The sequence below is a fragment of the Desmodus rotundus genome, chromosome 6 (genome assembly GCF_022682495.2).
Source record: "Desmodus rotundus isolate HL8 chromosome 6, HLdesRot8A.1, whole genome shotgun sequence".
Taxonomy (NCBI): domain Eukaryota; kingdom Metazoa; phylum Chordata; class Mammalia; order Chiroptera; family Phyllostomidae; genus Desmodus; species Desmodus rotundus.
The window spans coordinates 28,997,573-29,019,220 of NC_071392.1; the positions used below are offsets into that span (position 1 = coordinate 28,997,573).

The 21,648-nt window shown below is 40.4% G+C and overlaps 1 protein-coding gene across 12 annotated transcripts in view; it reads right to left on the reverse strand.

Moving 5' to 3' along the window:
• PPP1R9A (protein phosphatase 1 regulatory subunit 9A) overlaps positions 1 to 21,648 on the reverse strand; it is a 262,979-nt gene that overhangs the window by 12,495 nt on the left and 228,836 nt on the right. For 8 of the 12 annotated variants that reach the window (XM_053926417.1, XM_053926422.1, XM_053926419.1 and 5 more), the window contains 4 exons: positions 19,544 to 19,701; positions 18,759 to 19,005; positions 9,669 to 9,756; positions 9,492 to 9,569 (listed from right to left, as the gene is read on the reverse strand). In XM_053926417.1, coding sequence (XP_053782392.1) covers positions 9,492 to 9,569; positions 9,669 to 9,756; positions 18,759 to 19,005; positions 19,544 to 19,701 — 571 coding nt within the window. The remainder of the gene's footprint in view (positions 1 to 9,491; positions 9,570 to 9,668; positions 9,757 to 18,758; positions 19,006 to 19,543; positions 19,702 to 21,648) is intronic. The other 4 variants (XM_053926424.2, XM_053926426.1, XM_053926425.2 and 1 more) reach the window with 1 other exon arrangement.

Consider the following 21,648-nt stretch of genomic DNA (forward strand, 5'->3'; position numbering starts at 1 on the left):
GGAGCACCAGCCTGGAAGTCTCGATAGTCTCTACCTGGAGGTCCAGGCTCTGCCCCCTCCTGAACTCATGGCCTCGGGACTCTCTCAGTCTCTGTTTTCTTATCTGTAAAGGGTGGATACTTTCGGTCTGTCACATGTGGTTAGGAATTAAATAATATATGTCAAAAGTGCTTGGAAAACTAAAATGTTCTGTGCTTATTGTTTAACATTCAAAGGCACTTGAGAACAGTTTGAAAACATAATTTTCTTACTATCTTACATGTTAATATTTATGTTTTGGTTAGAAAAATAATTATTAGAGCTGAGGCAGGAATGGGCAGTGGTTTCTGTGCACGTTGGAAGAAGTCACCCTCAATATGTCCAATGCCTATAATTTGTTAGCGGCTAATGCCATGACAACAGAGAGACTCCCTTCCATTTAAAGGTAACTCTGCACCTTAGCTGGACAACTCACGTCCAACATGGATACTAGATATCAAGCTCCCCACATCTTATTTAAAATATTTTGAAATATTGCATATTTTTCATTTACATAAACAGTGTAACTCCTAACAATACCTGTTCATTCCCAAAGATTACTGTAAGAATCAAATGGGACAATAAATGTAAAAACATCTTGTAAACTCTAAAGTGACATACACACGGGACAGGATTATAAAGATGATAAGTAAAGAGAATGGGGAAGTCAGTGAAGCTTTGGTAGAATACTGACATCACAGGTTGAGAGAGACAAATTGTTGGTCACCCTACAGATCCCAGAAGATCTGATGATGTAAATGGTGTATTTCTTAAAACACACACACAGGCATCTGCAAGGATAACAGAGAAGGGCCGACCAGAGATGTGTCAACCTTCAATTCCATCCTAAAGGTTTGGATCCCTAAACCCACCTACTTACTATGAAAAGGAGGAGAGGAGAACAATGACCGTAAGGAAGCGTGCCGGCAGAGGCAGACTGGTCCTCTGGAGCAGGTGCTTTTCACTCTTGGGTCGTGGACCAGCCTGGTAAGAATCACTGGGGCTGCTGTTCCAGTGCAGATTCTCGGACACCCAGTCTTACCGAATTCGAATTTGAGGGGGAAGAAGGGAGGAGTGGACCTGGGATCTACTTTAACACATATCTGAGCTCTTAAAGTTTTAATATCTATATGCATTAACATTATCCTGAATGCAAATGGGGCTTCTGGATCACAATAGGTTATGATTTACCCACAGAAAATTATTGCATTGGCTCCCTGTATCATAATTTCCTCTCTCCAGGGTGACATAACGAGGACCAGGTGTTACTTGGTCTACACTGTGGGTGAGAAATCTAAAAAATATGAATCTGGAGGGTGGTATAAAAGAGGACAGCTGTCTGCCCACCCCCCCCCCGCCGAGAGACGGGGAGACATCTAACTCCTCGATGCACACGAATCCAGCTTGGGAAGGAGCTTGGGTTCTTAGCTGTGGGAAAGTAGTGTATGTCCGAGGAGTGGGCAACCAAGGACGTCCAGCTCCACAGCCTTGGGAGTGTCTCCATAGAGATGGGTCTCATCCTCCTCTCCCATCCCCACTCCTTGAAAACGTAACTACACGCCTCTGGGGTTAACTCCTCAGGTTTGTCTTTTAGCTCAGGTCCCATGAACCAATAAAAATGCTGAGAAAGCTCTAGCTGTACAGAAATATAAAAATATTTTCTCTGTAGTTTCACACTCTTATAACTGGGCATATTTGAAATAAACTGGATCTGATGATTATTTTTCTCCTTTGGTCATACATTTCTGAATCAATGAATCAAAGCAACACGGGAAATTCTGCAGGAGTCCCACCCACAATTCCACTAAGGCCTGGTAGTGCTTCGATACATGGATACTGTTTTCAAGTCCACAAACAGGCTGTTGTGAATGACAGCATGACCACGCCATCCTATCCTCCGGTGAGCCGCCTTTGTAACAGCGCTTTACAACCACCACCACCACCTTTTTTTAATAGGCAGGAAATAAGAATATTCGTGCCTAATTTTTGTGATTCTAATGACTTACTTGAAAAGGAATTTTCATAGTTCAAATCCTGGCCAGGCACCATTTCGAACAAAATCTGAAGACCACATCTAAAGACTTTCATAGAATTCCCGCTGCCAGGAATGCATTCCAGACTGATGATTCCTGGTGGACTTGAACATCCGGCACTGCAGAAAGGCCTGGAGGCCGCAGTGGGAGCAGGATGAAGGAGTCCCTGGAGCCAGACTCGGGTGATGAGCAGAGGCTTCCCAGATAATGGGAGATGCTAGGAGGCATGGAGGAAAAGTCGTGGAGACAGCAAGCCTATCCCCACATTTACGTGTGTATCCATCCCTGCCTCTAGAACCCCATGAACTGATGTAACTGCTGTGTGTTGGCCAGTGTCCACAGAGAACTGGCCAGTGGTACGCTTCCACTTGCCTGGACCTAGAGTAGGTAATTCATTTACAAAAGCGAACTGTCCATTACTTTAAGATCATAGACCTGTCCGCTTACCAGGCACGCCTTCTAAAAGAAGTGCCGATTTCCGTCTGGATGAACTGAACTCCTGACTCTGCAAAAGGAGGAGAGGAGTTCTGGTGATAGTTATTCTATTATTGACCACTCTTATACTCCGTTTCACTTTGTGGAGAAATGTATTAAGAATAATATAAAGTTATTCCTTCCCTTTCTTCTTTTTCTTCCCTTCTTTCCTCCCTTCTTCACATTTTTGACTCTGGGCGCAGGTAATGGACTAAGGTGCATAAGCTCTATACACAGCCTTACGAATCCCCCTAAAAAAATCAAGATTGATGAAAATAAACTCTTAAATGGATCTGCAAATTATTTCTAGGACATTAAAATAGGCATGTGTTCTGTGCTTCCTTCACTTTCTTGTTTAGCTTATATACTAATGGCTCACTACCATTTTTGGAAAAATAGAATCACAAGTCATAGCTATATTTTGGATTATTTTATTGTTAGGAACCATAAGAAAGAATGGCTTGAAATTAAGTCTCTGTGATGCTAAAATGTCTTTGGGGAAGGGGAGGAGGTGGGGGGTAACCATTTGCTGGCATTTAAATGGTTTATAAATAGTTTACAACTTTACAGAACCATTAACTCACTTCTATACATCTTGAAACCAGTTTATCCGAGGGCTAGCACTCCAAAGTTAAATTAGTAAGGTAAACATTCCATGATGATTTTTGGGGGGGTTGATTTTAACTTTGAACACAAGGTGTAGTATTCAGAATCTATTGGATGTCATCAAAATATAATTAGGAGTTCAGAAACTGCCAGACAGAAAAAGCATAAACAGAATATAGAAGTCAAGCAGGTAATAAAGGAGGTTAATTGAAGAAAGTTAGAGGCAAGCAGAGGAAGGGTTGCAGACTTCCACTTACTCGTATCAGATGAAGTAACTCTGTAAGGTTCTAACATCTACCAAGGAGACTAAAGGTGTAAAGCCAGTCCCTTCTGGAGGGCACTTGGAGACCCTTACAGCTAACAGCTATAACCAGCCCATGGCCATCTGCAGCTCCGCAACCTCCTGGACATATCCTGCCTCCAGATCCTGAGTTGCGGCCTAAATCCCTGGTCAATACCAACATTCCATCCGACATGGTCACTACAGAGTGTTCGACTTTAACTTATGACAAGGTTCAGGACAGCTGCCCCCGAATACAGCACTTTGGCATAATTTGAGAGATGGCACCTGCAGCAAGGGTCTCCTCTGAAGCAGGTCGTAAGACCCTCAGGCAATGGCTTCGCTCCCTATGGGGAGGGGAGGAAGGTGTTTACCTACAGAGATGCCAGCAGGAATCCGCACGACTGGACGTGCAGGCCCCACTAAACTCCCCAGTTCTCTGTAGCTGAGACCCTTCGTCCCATCCCAGCCTCCCACAACTCTGTGCTCTCCATAAAAATACTCAGGCTCAGCCCCCTCTGTGGTCTTCACTTCCTTATGAAGGCTCCTGCGTCACGCAGAAATTATACTAAATATGTTGATAGGCTTTTCCATTGTTAATCCATCTTTTGTCAACCTAATTCACAGGGCTCCAACCAGATTTCCTAGGAGGGGAGACGGAAAAAGATTTTTTTACCTCCCCTACACTCATTTGAGATGGAGAAACTGTTCCCTTAATGAGTCCTTCCCATACTGAGAAGGTTTAAAATGCAGCAGCAAGATGATCATGTAAATAAAATCCATATTCTCAAAATAAAAATGTTAAGTTTAGGAATAATATATTGCTTAAGATTTAGGAAAATTTGTATTATTAAAATTCTAAGAGAGAAATTTGTGTATTAATTCTAACTTAATATATTTAACTAATTTTAGATTTAACTATGTAGGATGTAAAATAACCAAACTGACAAGAATATTGGGATCTTTAGAGTCATTACAGTAGTCATTTTAACTTATTTGATTTTTTTAGCTTTTTTAAGAATGGAAAGTGCTGACTGTTAAGAATTCAAGTTTGTCAGGTTTCAGGCATTGGAAAGCACTTACAAAGAAAACTGAATAGATTAAATTCATAAACATGGCTAAAAACAGGACAGCTGACTATGGGGGATCAAGTCTGTTCTCCTGAGGTTAAGCTCATTCAAAGGTCTCCATGAAAGTGAATGCTTTTATTTTATATAAAAATTAAAAATGTATAAACAAAATGACAAATTGAACTGAAACTCAAAGAAAAGGCTAAGTTTTCAAATCAGAGACTTCAGTAAATTACCCTTAATTGATAACCCCAGTAATCCTCTTTGTGAGAACACAGGTGCCTTTGGAGAAGAAGAATACCGGCTGAAGGGCAGAACCCACCGAAGTCACGTCGCCAAAGCTAAGCACTGCGCCGGTGCTGCGCCGGGCTCCTGTCACCATGGTGCGTGGCCAAAAGGGGCTCAGTGACGTTTGCTTTCAGACTTTCCGGGCTTCAATTACTCTGCCTTTCTACCACGGTCATTTTCTGCTGGCCATTTATAACTGCATTTTGTTTCTTGTTTAACTTTTTTTAAAGGACAATTCTGGCTCCTCTCAGGGTGCTCTGCTGGCCAGATTTGGGTAGCGGTGCAGTGTTTTCTCTTCCTGTTCATGTGCTCAGCCCACTCCTCAACTCTTCTGAACCAGTGTTGCCAGCTCAGGTGCAGAGGTGCTGCCTGCACTCGGCAGCAGTGCCGAGGGCCGCCGGGGACCTGCCACCGGGATGGTCTCAAACCTATCGTAATGCCATGATTCAGCTGAAGCTTCTTTGAGAGAAACATCCATGAGGGGTTGTCTGAACTATAATCCAGAGTTCATTCGTTCTTCAAGATATTACCGAAGTCATCCTTGGATTGAACAAGACTGCCAGCAAAACACATCTGGACAATACTTTGTTTTATATCCCTGTGATCAGAATTGCTTTAAATATGATCATGATAGCCATCGATACTAAGAATTTTAAATGTGCTTAAATGTGATTCTCTCAATCTTCCCAATGACCTGAATAGGTATGTGACATGTATATTTCTGTCTTATAGCTGAGGAAACTGAGGCACAGAGGTTAAGCACCTCGCCCAGGATGTAAGTGGCACAGCTGGGACATGAACGCAGGCTCTTCGCCACTTTGACATTATGCCGTTGGCTTTTACTGAAGTGTAACGTTAGATTTACTACGAAGGTGTTGTTGAAGATGCTCTATTTTAGGTACCACCCTTACTTTTTGCTTTCTCTTGTTTTCCCTATCAAATTTCTTTTAAAATAAATTATATTGTAACATATGTACTTTTTGTATGTAAGCAAATTATATTTGGAGTAAAGGGAGGCACATACAGATAAAAACGAGCACACAAGTGAATACATACTAATTTATAGATTGAAAGAGTATTTGTTAGAAATCCAAAGAGTATTTGTTTTTCATAGATTCATATGGATCAACACTGCCCAATAGAGACAGGATATGAACCACATTATATAAATTAAAATTTTCCAGTAACCACCTGAAAAAAATTGTAAGGTAAAATTAATTTTTATAATGTATTTTATTTAACCCAAAATATTCAAAACATTATTTCAACATGTAATCAGTATAAAATTATTAATATGATAGTTAGCATTCTTTTTCTCATATTGTCTTTGCAATCCAACACGCATTTCTCCCAACAACACATCTCCACGGAAACGCACCACATCCCCGGTGCTCAGTAGCCACGTCTGACTAGAGGCTGCAGATGGAGATGGGTAGGGGTCAGAGACCGGGCTCTTTGGGTCCCCCTCACTCATTTTTTGGTAGGAAACCAAGGTCCAAGGAATTCCGAGACTTACCTATGGCAAAGTCAGGGTGAATACTTGGGCCCCAGCTCAGTGTTTTTGCCACTGTTCACACTTCAGGTAAGTGAAGATTCACTTCCCCGGGGAAGTGCCGGCAACCTGCCCTGTCGCTTTTGCACAGCTGTCCTCTGCCCTGATCTGAGACACTGGGATCCACTCACAGGGCCCTCCGTCCAGGGCCTGAGCTGCGAGCTCCGCCCACAGAGCCCCAGAGTTGACAGTCCGCTGGCCTCAGTGGCTGCTACTCTAGAATTGCAGGTGGTATTTTATTTTATTCTGTGGTATGTCCTGAGGGGATGAGGAGGCTCTAAGTGTCCCCTGCTTTTTTTGTCTGCTGTTACCTATTTAAATCAGAATGTTCACTAAGCACATATTTGAAAAGGATAAAACCAAACAATAGTTCTCTGTGGAGTTTGTTTGGTTATTATTTTAACATCACCTATTTGTTTCATGTTGGTCACGTATTTGAGTCATTATATCTCCACAAGGAATACAATGAGGTAAATTCTTGACTCTTTGGGAAGAAAAAAACTAAAACCAAGACCAAATTTAGGAAATGCCTCGCCTTTTTAATGTCGAATCGCCTCACATTATAACGGAATGACTTCATCAGATTTCTACAACCTTACAACAACTGGAAGAAATGCCTAGGAGATAAGATTACAAACTCAATCTGTGAATTAGACTCTACATTTTTGGAGAAAGCCTCGCAGGGGGGTGAACTTATGTGCACAGCGGCAGTGGGACCTTGCGGCTACTGGTCCCTTTAGCCACCTGCCTTCAGCGACCCTGTGAAACGGGCTCAGCTGCACTATGCTCCCACCTGGCAGTGACTGTTCTTCCTCAAGGACGTGTCACGAGGTTCTGGACCCGTGATCAACCTACACAGAAGAACAAAGGCTCTCATTAGATTTGATTAGTGTTAACCAAATCACTGTGAGAGCTCAAAAAAAAAATTTGTTTGAAACAGAAAAGTCTCTCTTCTTCCCTATTCTACTATTTCTAAATTTTCCAGTAACCACCTGAAAATTTTCAAGTGAGAAACCTGGCTGGTTCAAAAGCTGGCATTAGCTATGGAGAGACAGCACACAGAGGACAGCCCGCTGCTGACCACCCCGATGTTGCCCAGAGTCAGGTCGGCACTCACCAAAAGAATCAAGATTTGCTTGATTTTCACCTGGAATTTATACAAGGCAGTCATACTCTCTGGCTACTCTGATGACACTTAGTCAAATGTTGTCACACCTGCTGAACACCTGTGCTTATGTCCCTTTTAGCTTCGAAGGTTAGAGGCATTGTCTCAGAGGCCCAGGGACGAAAGGGAGGACAAGGTCCCTTCAGGGGTGTCCACGTGTTCTCCTACTGTGTATCCGGGCACCTCTCTCTCTCTTCAAAGTCTCATTGTTTGTTTCTTTTCTCTCTCCTATATATTTGACAGTTTTCTATTTTTAACTTTAAGGCACAAAAGTAGACTGCTTTAAATTTCTCACTCCAAAACCATACAAAGTCAAATCTCTTTCAAGTTGCATTATGGTCTTATTTTTTTTCTGCAATTGCTGTCCTCAGTACACATGGACCTTCCCACCCTTTCTCGACTGTACAGCGTAACGGAAACCCAGACCAACAAAAATAACTAATTTGGAATTTTCTCTTCTCATTCCCCACCCCATTCCTCTGTAATCCTGGGGACAAGGTATAATTTCTCACCATGTGATATGCCAGAAAAGAGTAAAGAAAATAGGAAACAGCAGAGGACAACCTATGAAATGGGTAAATGGTTCCCAAATAATTTACGGACTTCTGTTCTTAGCATTTTGTCTGTATCTTCCTCAGTCTTCGCTTTTGAGATGATTCCCAAATTTTATAAACAAACAGAAATAAGACAAAACTTACATGTAGAATCTAAGCATCAAAATAAAGGAATACACATAATAGAGACATCCATAGATACAGAGAACAGACTGTTAGTTGTTAGAGGGAGGTTTGGGGCTGCTGAGTTGCAAAGGCAAAGGGATTAAGAAGTACAAATCAGTAGTTACAACAGAGTCACCGGGATGTAAAGTACAGCACAAGGAATATAGTCAATAATATTGTAGTAACCATGTGTGGTGCCAGGCGGACACTTGAAATATCAGGGGGCCACTTTGTGAAGTAAATGACTGTCTAACCACTTTACTGTACACCTGGGACTAATACAAGGTAATACCCAGTGTAAACTATAATTGAATTTTTTTTAAAAGCATTAAATGCATAGGTACCTGAAAATGTCACAGAGTGTTAGAAAGACATCCAGACAGGAGGCACCAGCCCCGAATAATTGGCATTAATTGGCTGTTGCATAATCCTGGGGTAATCAATTAAATTATATAAAGGTGAAGTTTTTCATCAGTAAAGTATAGTATTACTATCAGCCCTCCCGATCTTATTGTAGGGAGCAAATGAAACGATAAATATAAAACTTCTCTGTAACCTGCAAATTGTTGTCTTCATCACGATTTCTGAATACCTCTTATGTGCCAGGCAGCGTTTTGAATGTTTGACATGAAAACTCACTCAACCCTTACACTAGCATTGAAGGTAGACACTGTCATTGCCCCCATTTCACATATGAGAAATGGAGACGCAGAGGCGAAATAACTAGTCCGAGATTTGGAAGGTGAGGGCTCTGATTCAGACCCAGGCAGTCGAGCCTCAGACTCTGTGCTTTACTGTCTCCCTACACAAACCTAAGTTTAAATGAAGTTATCTCAGAATGAACTTGGGAAAAGTTGGCAACACGCCGTACCAAGCCCACTTCTCTCAAGGACAATCTTTATTGAACAGTAAGCACAGGTGATAAGGCCTACAAACTAACAGCCGAGTCCAGCAAGAGACAGTCGTCCTTCTTATGTGCATGTAGACTGAACAGTCTTGAAAGCCAACGGGTCCTTAATATCACATAGATATAATTATGCTGTATTTAGATGAATATTTGTTGAAACTGTTCATGGGATCATAATTCTTCAATGAAGCCAATGGACATACCCAAGGCCCAGTATAGGCTTTAACTGGAGTAAGACCAACAGAAATTGTGAAATTTTTCTTCCATCTTACCTCTAGGTATATCGAAGATACTGACCACTGACTTTGGTTAACAACGGAAGGGGGCCAGAAAGTTCAGATACAGAGATAAATCTGTGTTCTTAATCACTCACCCGTACCTGCTACCTGGAGACAACCTGCTCGCCTCTTTTTCTTTCCATTTCTTTCCCTTGCTGGAGTTCCTTCGCAGCGGTGCCCTGTGACGACAGCACACAGTCAGAAAAGGAAGGCTGACATTTTCTCCTTTAATCCTTCTTTCGCAGAGGGCTTTGCATTTTGTGTTCTAAGGTGCTTACCCTAGATCCACAAACTTCCGCTTAATTTTTCCTCCTTGTACCACCAGTGAACTGGATGCCCTTAGTGATTTGGGACCTTTGGCACCGTCTAGAATACACACGTATGTAAAAAAAAAAAAGACCAACTATTATTATTTTTAAAGCTATGAGTCAAAAGTCAGTGTCTCATCTCTGAAGGGCTTTGCCTCAATTTCTAACTGTAAAAGAAACTAATGGATGTTTTTTTTAAGCTACAGGAAACAGAGCTATGTGGAGAAGCATTCGGTTAAGCCAGGAGATGTCCTGCTGGACCGAGGCCCAATACGCATCACGCAGAGCGTTAACTTCAAATATATATATTGGGATGAACAAAATAAGAATAAACACTATCAAGTCACCCTTTAATCAACACTATCAAGTCATCAAAAGCAGGGGCCAATGTGACTTTCCTCTTGTTCCTGCGCCTTCTGACAGGAGCCCAGTCACCCCGAGAGTCTGAGAGTCAGAGCTTTCCCTTCTGGGCTCTCCCTTGCTAAGCCTGCCTGTGGCCCGTCCTGGGACAAAGGAGGGCAGAACATGGGGAAGACTTTCTTAAGCAGGAGCTCAGCTCTCCGACACAGATATCTTTGAAAGGTCTCTCTTTAAAGTTGGGTTGGAGCATGACTTGGCTGGCCTCCCGTGATACTGAAGGCGCCAAACGCTCCTCAGAGTTTGGAGCTGAGTGATCTTTGCCGCTTTGAGTTTTGCGGGCTCTCTGAATGGCAGCAGCTGCTGGAAATGGGGACACTCAAACTAATGCCAAAACCAATCTGTGATGAGGCTTTGCAAATAGAGTTCAATGTCAAATGTAGCAGCTAGAGTCTACTGCTGGAACTTATTCCACCTTGGACAAGGCAGATAACTCCTAAGGCTCTATCTGGAGCTATTTAGCAAAGGATGCTGTTTGGTATTATCTGTCAGCATATCCAGTTATCTCAGATGATTAGCAAAGGATGTTTAATTTTGATGCCTATTAGATTGTGAAATTACTCCTTCCTAATTATCTATTGGTGTCTATCTCTATCTCTTTAAAATTAAAAACACACTCCAGCGACTTCCTTGTGTGGAGTACAGGGAGAGTAGTCCTCCTAAGAAAGTGTTCAATTAACCATGCAGGTTAATTTTGCTTATAATATTATTTATTTCAGGAGACACTTCTTAACATACATACTTACAAAACATGAAGCACACACACGGTTCTCATTTAGGGGTCTATATCCAAAGCTCTAAAGAAGCAAAGGATATTGACAAACACTGAGGATTTTTCACAATGAGCTTTGCATATTTCTAGTTAGTGATACTCAGATTACAATAATTCTTTGAGATGCCCTGGCCGCTGTGGCTCAGTTGGTTCGGAGTTGTCCTACAAAGCGAAAGGGCGCTGGTTTGATTCTCAGTCAGGGCACATGCCTGGGTTGCAGGTTTGGTCCCCGATTGGGGTGTGTACCAGAGGCAACAGACAGTATTTCTCTCTCACATTGGGGTTTCTCTCTCTCTCTCCCTCCTTCCCCCCCTCTCTAAAATCAACAAGCATGTCCTTAGGTGAGGATAAAAACACAATAATAAAATAAAATACAAGAGTAAGAAATACATCCACATCAAAATCCACTTCTAACCTCAAATATTTATCATGAGTATTTGCATCATTACTCTTTGGGGAACTGAATTCAGTAGCCACAGGTATGACACAGACACGTAAAGAAAATCCATAGACATGGCACAAATACCTGCTAAGGTGATTTTGCTAAGGGACATTTAAAAAAAAAAAGCAGAATTTCAACTACATTAAGAGAAGCCAAAGAAAAGAAAGTGCTGGATTCTTCCAGGTCAATCCTCAAGCAACTCTTAGGGGCTAGGACTGTGCAAAGTTACAAAGTAGACTGCCTAATTATTTTCTGAATAAGTGGTAGCTGGGCGATGCTTTAACAAGTGGTGAGAGGGCCAGATGAGAAAATGCGCAGGGAAACACTCTGCAGCCTCTTAGTGCTGCCGTCACTGGACATCTTGGGACTAAAAGCCTGACTCTGCCCATCGCAGAGCCTGCTGCTAGGCAACCTCACATTTTATCTCACACATTTGCCAAAGTGTGTTCCAAGGAACACTTCCATGAATGCTTTCAAAAGGCTGAACTCAGAGGCAAGATTAAGTAATGCACTTCCCCATTCGAAATCAATCTAGTACACATTAATGGACATCTGAACTTCTAGTCCGCCTAAAAACCAACACTGGATTGCTATGATTTCAGAAAAAGAAAATGTGACATTTTTGTTAGTTTATTTAGCTTTATGTAAAAGTTCTTTTGGGCTTTTTGAAATCTCTCAAACACTACCTTTGTGCAATTAGAAGTCTGGTGACCTGGTCCTCATTTTCTTTTCCTTCTTTTTTTTTGTTTTAATCCTCACCCAAAGATATGTTTAATAATTTTTTAGAGGAAGGGAGAAAGAGAGAGGGAGAGAGACAGACAGACAGACAGACATCAATGTGAGAGAGGAACATCAGCTGCCTCCTGTACATGCCCCACCTGGGGATCAAACCTACCACCTAGGTATGTGTTCTGACTAGTACTCAAACTCACAACCCTTTTAATGTTTGGATGGGGCTCCAACTAACTTGCTATAAATTTCAACTTATAGAAATTTCCTAGAGTGAAGTGTTAGGTAAGAATGTAAAGATGAAGTCTAGTTTGTACTTACAAGAATCACTAAACCCCATTCTAGTTTACCTGTTGATGAGCCAATGAGTTGTAAGAACCACACATATAAGCGCTCACACACAGAAGGAAATCAGGTTAACATACTTCACCTCCGAGCTGTCCAGGTCTGCATAGTGAATTAGTCTCAGATAGCAAGGAACTCAAGCATCTTCCAGAACTGTTCTCCAAATTAGATTTTGAAGACAATGAGGCTGGATCCTACTTTGTGAATCTATACTGTACCAGCCCCTGAAATGTCATACAACTGGAAGCACAGAATTTCCCCGATGTTTCAATGATACTGAGTTCCATCTTGGGGAACTAGGTAGAGAGAGTCCTTGAGGGACACGAAAGAGCTGTACCAATGGTGGTGCTTCAGTGGAGTCATCGGTCAGCCCGGTCTAACGAGCACACTCCATATACATGTCCAATTAACTTTAATTGTATGCTTGCTGGTTTCTGAATCTAAAAACCAGGAGGGAACAAAGCATATAAATGATGTTGGTTGTTATGTCAGCTGTAGCTCCCAAAGTAAAGCAGAAAATTAGTATTCTGGTTTATAAATCAGTTTTCTCTAAGTTTGAAGAGCGTGAATTGGTCCCTCTGAACTTGATTAAATGTGGGCATATTACTGAATTTCTGGACTCAGAATACCAAGGTCTAAAGTCTTGGCTCTCAAGGCACTGACTGTGGAGGCTACTTTCAGAAAGTAATAGACTCCTTTCTGAGAGTCAGTTGGCTGACAGGTCTCCTTGACATCTTTCAGTTCAAGGTGTAACAGAGCCTCAAAGTGGAACAGAGCCTAAAAGTGGAAGGCAAGCAGTATAGGCCTTCCCAGTTGCTGATGTTGATGGTAGTTGTTGTGGGGTGTCAGAGAGACAAAGTGTATCACAAAACAAACAAGCAATAAAGGAGAGAGAGGGAGAGAGAGAGAGGAACAGACAGACACCAACTCTAATCTGCAAAGGCCTTGAGGGAAAGTATGGGATCTTATAAATGTATATTCAGCCTTTAACACAATTCCTGACACAGCGTAGGTGCTCAATAACTATTTGTTGAATGAATACACGAATGAGTGGATTGATGTCCATGAACATAGAAAGCATAGCAAACTCAAGGTTGGAAACATCTTTCAGGAGAAGAAAAGAACGTGAGGCACTGCTTTCATCGGGTCACAGTTAATACCCAACAATGGTTAACATACTAGTAACTGACTAAAAAGTCAGTGCTTTTTTTAATTTAAATTTTTATTTTTTGATTTTTGAGAGAGAGAGCAAGGGAGGGGGAGAGAGAGACAGACAGACATTGATTCGTTGTTCTACTCATTTATGCATTCATTGGCTGATTCACGTATGTGCCCTGGCTGGGGATCAAACCTGCAACTGTGGCGTATCTGGGTGACACTAACCAACTGAGCCAGCCGACCAGGGCCAAGTTGGTACTTCATAAAAGCTCGACTAACTGCTTGTTCCTGGTTACCCAGAAATACCGTCCGCCCAGAAAATCAAAACTGGGAAAGTTCAAGTACCTGGTCTTCAGAAAAGAAACTCCTCGCTCCCTATTCTCTTGCTCCTGCTTATAGTACAGCTGGGAATTCATCCCAAAGAAGCAGCAGGAGAAAACAAGAGAGGCACTGGGGAAAAGGATGGATGTTACTGCTAATTATTGCTAATCACATTTTACTGCACAATACAGCTAATGGACTGCGAAGCACAATTCACATCCAGGTAATACTTCTCCAACCTGAGAAGAAACATCTGTTGACTTCAAAGATTCATAAATACATTAGAAGTAAAAGGCAGAGAGAAATAATCTAGACAAGATTTAGACACTTTTAAAAGTATTCGGGCCAGATTTCATGTGTGAGTGATGCACTCTCTGACTATATGTAATTTCTTTCAAAGACCTAGTTATGCCTGATAAATCAGAGAACCACCAAGTATTAACCCATAGCTCCAAATACATATATGCTTCTGCTGTTTTGCCTTATTATGAACCGATTAAGGTCTACACATATGTTCTCTTCTGAAGAGATGATACAGGGCTTGACACAAGTATATTTCTATAAAAAGTACGATTATAATCCACAATTTAAGTTAATTAATGAGAGTTTTTGAAGGCTTTCATTCTTTTGGAGATAGGCCAAAATCATAATGCAACCCCTTCATCAACTTGACAATCACCACTGACAAATTAGTGGGCCTGGACATATTTTCTCTTGCTTCCACTAGTATATTGTCCTCCCTAAGTACAGCAGTACCTTTGTCCTCATCCTTAATTTGTTCCGGAACTTAATTTGTTTCGGAACTCGTGACAAGTACTGAAACCGACAAGTGGCAAAATGATGCATTTCCTCTTGTGGGGTGGCATCACGACTTATACCAGTTCTAGCAAGTACGAGGGGTCCCGAGCAAGTGCTGGGTGTTGAAACGTTTTTTTCTCCTCAAAATGTGACAAGTACAGAGTTTGATGAGTTCTGAGCTGATGAGTACCAAGGTCTGACTGTACTTCATTTTTATCTCAAAGCTTCTTCTAGAAGACCTGTGCTTAAGAGCAGTCTGTGAAAGATAATTCCAGCAACTGACAGGCTCCGGGAGGGAAACCAGGGGAAATGTCGGAAATAAAGCTATGGTGTTTACCCCAAGTTGTAAAACAGAGTGAGCTCCCACAAACCAACTGTATTTCTATGTGCACCATGTATTTGTAGGAAGACTACAATTTTTGATCTGGTAGAGATCGAAAATTAATATGGACTTTCCAAAAATGCAATGATATACAATCATACCCGCAATGTAGCAGCATGTCCCATATCACTGCTCGCGCTGGTTGGTGGGATTCTTTAAAGGCAATTTGATGGGTATTTAATTTAAAAGATCATTTCTCCATCATTAGGTTGATTATCTTTTTATATTTTATACATAATGCAGATTTTCTCTTCAATGAACTGACCATTTCCTTAGCCTATTTTTGACTTTAAAAAATTATTTGAAGCTACATGTATATTAAAGTCTATTGATTAACTTGTTTATGTGGTCCTTTTTATGTTTCTTGTCCACTGAAATCAAGAGTATTTTTAAGATAGCTGGAGAGTATAAAGAAAAAAACATAAAAACAAACACCCGTTCCATTTGTCACCCCACTCCCGCTGCAGTTTCTACTCTGAAGTCCCCAGTGTGTACTTCCCTATTTCTACTCCCTGATACTCCCCCAAGTAATTAGCTTTGTCATTCCCATTCACAACCTCAACATTTTGTTGGTACCTCTCAATAATCTGCTAGTTTTGTTTAACTCTATAGCAACAGAATCACATGCATTCATCTGTATTCACCAGTAATTTGCTTTCGATGTCTTGTTCCAGAGATTCACCCCTGTTTTGTTTCTGTGTGGTTTATTCATTTGCCCTCCTGCACCGATTCATTCTAGGAATATATAGGGTCCGGCACAAATAACACCTCCTTTTAAATTACAAAATCATAAGCATGTAATTCTGTAACATAACAACATCACACTCAAGCAAACCATATGACATTTTAGGTGAGATGCTCAAATTAAAACATAAATTATTACACCCATATTACTACCCTACCAACCACACTCAAGCAGGCCTTACTACTGCCGGACCCTGTATTGCAATTTATTTATCTATTCTGCTGGTGATTATTCTAGCGATTACTGGGTTTTGGTTGTTCCTAGGTTTTCCCATTATGCAACAGGGCTGCTAGAAATATTCTTGTACATGATTCATAGCAGACAAGTGAAGGATTTCTTTAGGCCATGTAAACTGGCGAAGACTTGTTGGGTCAGAGGGTGGGTACATGTTCTACTTTACCAGATAATGCCAAATGGTTTCCAAAGAGCTTGTACCAATTTACACTTCCACCAGCAAATATCTGATTCATGGTGATCTCACATATTTGCCAGCACTTGGTAATATCAGATTTTGAATTTTTTGGCAATATGGTGGGTATAAAATGATATCTCATTTGATTTATTTCATACTTTACTGATTACTAATGGGGTTGAACACCTTCTCATAAATATTATTATAGCCATTTGGTTTTCATTTTCTATGAAGTGCCTGTTCAGGACATTACACATTTTTCTCCTGTATTATCTGTTTTTTTTTCTTTTTAGTGCTGTATAGGAGTTATTTCCATAATCTGGACACTAATCCTTTGTTAGTTACATAAGCAGTAAACATCTTCTCCAAGTTTGGGAGATTCTTTATTGTGTCTTTTTAGAAATAGAAGTTTCTAGTTTTAGTATCATTTGACTTTATCATTCTTTTCCTATTATTTTGCATTTTGTTTAAGAAATCCTTCCCTATCCTAAAGTCACAAAATGTTCTCCTATATACTTTTTTAAGTTTTAAGATTTCATTCATTCATTCATTCATTCATTCATTTACTTTTTATTTTTGGACAGAGGGGAAGGGAGGGAGAAAGAAAAGTAGAGAAACATCAATGTGTCGTAGCCTCTAGCATGCCCCCTACTGGGGACCTGGCCTGCAACCCAGGCATGTGCCCTGACTGGGAATCAAACCAGCGACCCTTTGGTTGGCAGGCCAGTGCTCAGTCCACTGAGCCACACCAGCCAGGGCTAGTTTTTCAAGTTTTACAGTTTTGTATTATCCAGTTAAGTCTGGAATCCTCCTCCAATGAAATTTTTGCATGGTATGTAACAGAGGGAGGGCTATTACAGTTTTTAAAAGCATGGATGACCAATTTTCCCAAACAATTTATTAAAGACTATTCTTTCTCCACCACTGATACATGTGGCTGTCATAAAATGTGTGTGTGTATACAATCTGCTTCTAAGCTCTTTAATTTTGTTTCATAGTTTATTTGTATTCCTTCGTATAAAAAATGCACAGAATTAAGTAATTCTAGGCATCCCCCAAGGCCCTCCACCTCAGTCTTCTTTAAGAGTTTCAGGTATTTTAGGCCTTTTTTTCTCTCTTATAAATTTAGAATCAGGTTGCCAAGTTCCACAAAATGTCTATTACACTAAATCTCTAGATCAGTATGGACAGAAATGAGATTCCTTTTTTGCTATTCATTTTTTTAAATGACAAAAGAATTTTACGGTGAACAACCATATACCCACCACCTAACTTCCATAATTTCCATCTTGCTACATTTTCTTTATCATATAGCCATTTCTCTATTCATCTATGAATCCATTAATTTTTAATCATATTTCAAAGCAAGTTGCAGATACTTCACCCTTATACATATAAAAGTACTTACTTTATATAGTTATTTTATATCTTCTGTGTGTGTGTGTATGTGTATTCATTTCAGATGTGAGAGATAATACCGCTGACCCTTGAAGAACATGGGTTTGAACTGCACGGGTCCCCTTACACACAGGTTTTTTTCAATAAATATACAGTTGGCCCTCTGTATCTTTGGGTTTTGTGTCAACGGATTCAACCAACCATGAATTAAAATAGTATTTTTGACCTATGTTTAAATCATTACACCCATATTACACCTATGGATGGGGAGGGCCAACTGTATTCTTCATTCTACCCCAGCCTATATAATGGATTTGAACATTCACGAATTTTAGTATCCGTGGGGGTCCTGGAACCAACCCCCATGGATACCGAGAGACACCTGTACTTATGACTTTGGGAAGTCAAAATTTATGTGATTTTACTGTGTGAGGGTCAGTGCTGCATCGTTCAAGGATCACTGTGAACCCAGTCCACTCGGTTACTTTAAACGAGCATGTTAGAGGCGGCAGGAAGAGAATGCACCTACTCTATTCACCTCCACATCATTTGACTTGTTTAAACAGGAATGTATTACTTCTGTAAATTAAAAGATACTACTAAAAAGATAAAATCTACTGACACTGCTTTGAAATTCTGGTATTCTAGGAACCTTTTAAAAAATTTAATTGACTAATCTCTCGCATTACCTTTGCCATAGCTTTCTATCACTCTTTTGCAATATAAATTATTATTGTGTAAATTTCTTCTAGGTAAAGACCAAATTAATAGGTTAATGTCTGTATCACTTTCATCTTCAAATATATATATTTTTCTATATGATTACTCTAGTGTTTACCAAAACTTGGCGGCTATTCCACAAAATCTCTAGAAGGCCTCTTGAGGAATTTCCTTTATTAGTAAACTTGTGGAGCGCTAAAGAAGTAAAATTACTAACCAGGTAGGATAAGACAAAAAAAAAATAAATGAAAGGGGGATGTTCTTCTGTCCCATAACATAAACAAAAAAGCACTATTAATTATTAACTGTGAGAAGACAAAGGACTTAGGATTATGGGAAAAAAAGCCATTTTTATATTGCACAAATTAAGATGTTAGTGAAGTTAGACAAAACGGAAGGAGAACAAAGAAATCAACAGTACCTTTTTCTTCTGATATCTTCCTGGTGGTGGCTTGATGGTGGCCGGGAGAGTCTTCCATATCCTGGTCAGACTTGGAAGGAGAGGAGAGCGAAGTATCTCCCCACGCAGGGAAGGCAGGCTCCCTTTCTGAGTGCAGTGGTCCTTGGAATTCGGCTGCGCGGTCAGACTCCGAGGAGGGCACACAGCCAGCCACGGAGGGGAGGGATGGAGCACCAGAATCTGATTCTGGAGAGGAAGTTCTCAAACCCTTGGGCAGAAGGGATTTGGTGATATGCACGTGGTTATTGACACTGTTGGACGGCTGCTGATACAAGAGCATCCGTTCCAGGTAATACTTACTTTGGAATCAGATTGACCTCTTTTCTTTTATAAGTAAATACCCATGAAAACCAATTTTGTTTGTTGGTTTACAAATGAGACTCCATAGTTCACAACTCACCATATTACCATTGTAACATACACAGACACCAAAGACATATGGAAACAATTACTTGTACATTCATAATTTCCTGCTAGGTAAAACCAACTGCTGAATATGAAAAACACCATCATGAAATATGACAATATGGATAATGCTCTTGGTCAGCTCACTGAATGAGTATAGAAAGAACATGAATTACAACACTGTATCTATCGAGTTGAGTAAGGATTTTGGAGACAAAAAAAGTGAACTATTTCAGCTATTTCCAACTACAGCATCGAATCTGGTTGCAGAAAAGCAATAAACTGTAAGAACAAGGATACGGCCTAATACTGTAAGTCAGAAAACAGTCAAGGGTGCTCACCTTTCGCTCTAGACTGTCCTCCCCATCTGTTGAACTGACACTGTCATAGAGTCTTGTCCGAGAGGGCCTCTGGCGCCTGTTCTTCACGGAGAGCTGGGCTCGCGTTTTCAGGGCTTTTGAATCCAGGCGCTCTGTCTCTGGGACTGCTTCATTCAAGTCTAAGAAAGGAACATTGCAAAACAATCAGGGAGAGAACCCTTCCAGGGGATTGATACAGAGACCACAGACACCGGTAACAAAATCTCCGTGATACCAGGCAAGAAACGGGTGGCAGCCACGTCGGACTAAGATCCTACAGGTAACAGAAACAGCAGCAAAAAAACCCCAAAAAAAGAAAAACCAGGGAGATCTATAAGAAATGTACAAAGCCTGAGGGGGAAAGAACTGGCACTAAAGATAACCACGGCAACAACAAAAATCTAATACCCAAAGAGCATAAAACCATACCACATACCTATAAAAATCACTGATTTGTATGTATGTATTTATTTATGTGTATGAATGCTGGACTGTTTGATGAACAAATATATTAGAGGAAGATCTAGCAAAGCTGGGAGATCTTAGAAACCAAGGACAAAAACCTACAAAAGTGAGATGCCCGGTCAAGTACAGGTAACAAAAGATGACCATCAGTGTAAATTTTCTTGAGCTAAATTTACCAATAGGCTTTTACTGTTTCACTTTTACCTTTTCAGAGTGGCAGTCATTAAATGAAATCAAAATGGTCAATAATTAAGTGCTTCTGGATTTAAATTATTAAGTAAATAACTGAATTGTAAAAAAAATAATTAGTACTGCTATTAATAAAACAATTTCTTCTAGTAGCATTACCCCAGGAAATACCTTTTCACAGTATTATTATAAAGGTATGCTCCGAATATATTATATTACAAAACTAAAACAAGTAAAAAAAGGCTCAGGTTGTATCTCTCTTACCTATGGAACTTAGCACTTGGCATATGATTCTAACAAACACATTTTCCCCTAGGGGATACATCTGTTGAATGACATTATTTAAAGAAAATTCTGACTTTTCATTTTTTATATTTGAAAGAAAAGTGAATATTCAGAAAAGCTAGACCATTCAAATATATATAAAAGACAGCTGAATATTTTCTAATTAGTCTTCTTTATTTTTCACATGTCAATGGAGAAAAATAATCTCCTTAATCACTTTAATTAACTCCTCCCATTAAAATCTAAACTTGCAGCTACCCATGAAGAGTTCATTAATTGTGGTAATTGGGAGAGAACAAACCTTATAAGCTCTTGTTTACATATAAAATGTGAAAACACCCAAAAGATGAAAGCAATAATATAATAATTAAAGTATATATTATTATATTATATTGTTATATATAATATAATTACTATAACTACTATAGATATACTATCACATATGCACATTTTACAGCGTGTCTGCCTTGTACTTGGATTTTATTCTACGACACAAACAACTGTCGCATCCACCATGTCCTGTGTTCCTCACAAGGGCTACAGGGGACAAGTGCTAAGTACGTCTCTCCTGAGCTCAGAGAACTTGAGCAATTGCTGCATCTACACAGCTAGTTGAGGAGACACCGTGATTATTCCAGCTTTTTTGACTCCCAGGCTACTACTCCGTGCCCTTCAACTCAGTTAGTGTTGACCGAGTTACTAGAGTAAGATTTTAATGCCAGTGGGGTTGTGTTTTCAGTTGTAAAATCACATTATCACATGACTAGTCTAGGGAGTTTACTTCCCCAATGGGCTACATATGCAATGGTACCATTAACCTCCCACACGTGTGTTAAGAGAGCATAGAAAAGGAGACATTGAAAACTACAGAAAACCATTTCTCAGATGAGTTCTTGTTTGGTTGGTTTAATAACAGCGTTGGTTGCTTAGTAACAAAAAGACCTAAGGGGGAAGCTCATCCAGCTTTTGAAAATATGGCTCTGCTTGTGACAGAACCCTGGCCCTGGTGCACCCTACAGAGCACTGGACATCCAGGACTGCAGGAGCTGCTCCGTCACCAAGTGCTGGCCAGAGCAAGGAGGCGGGGGAACTATGTCTTGGCAGGGTTTAGAATACGGAGACTTCATTCTGGGACTTCTGGCTCCGTT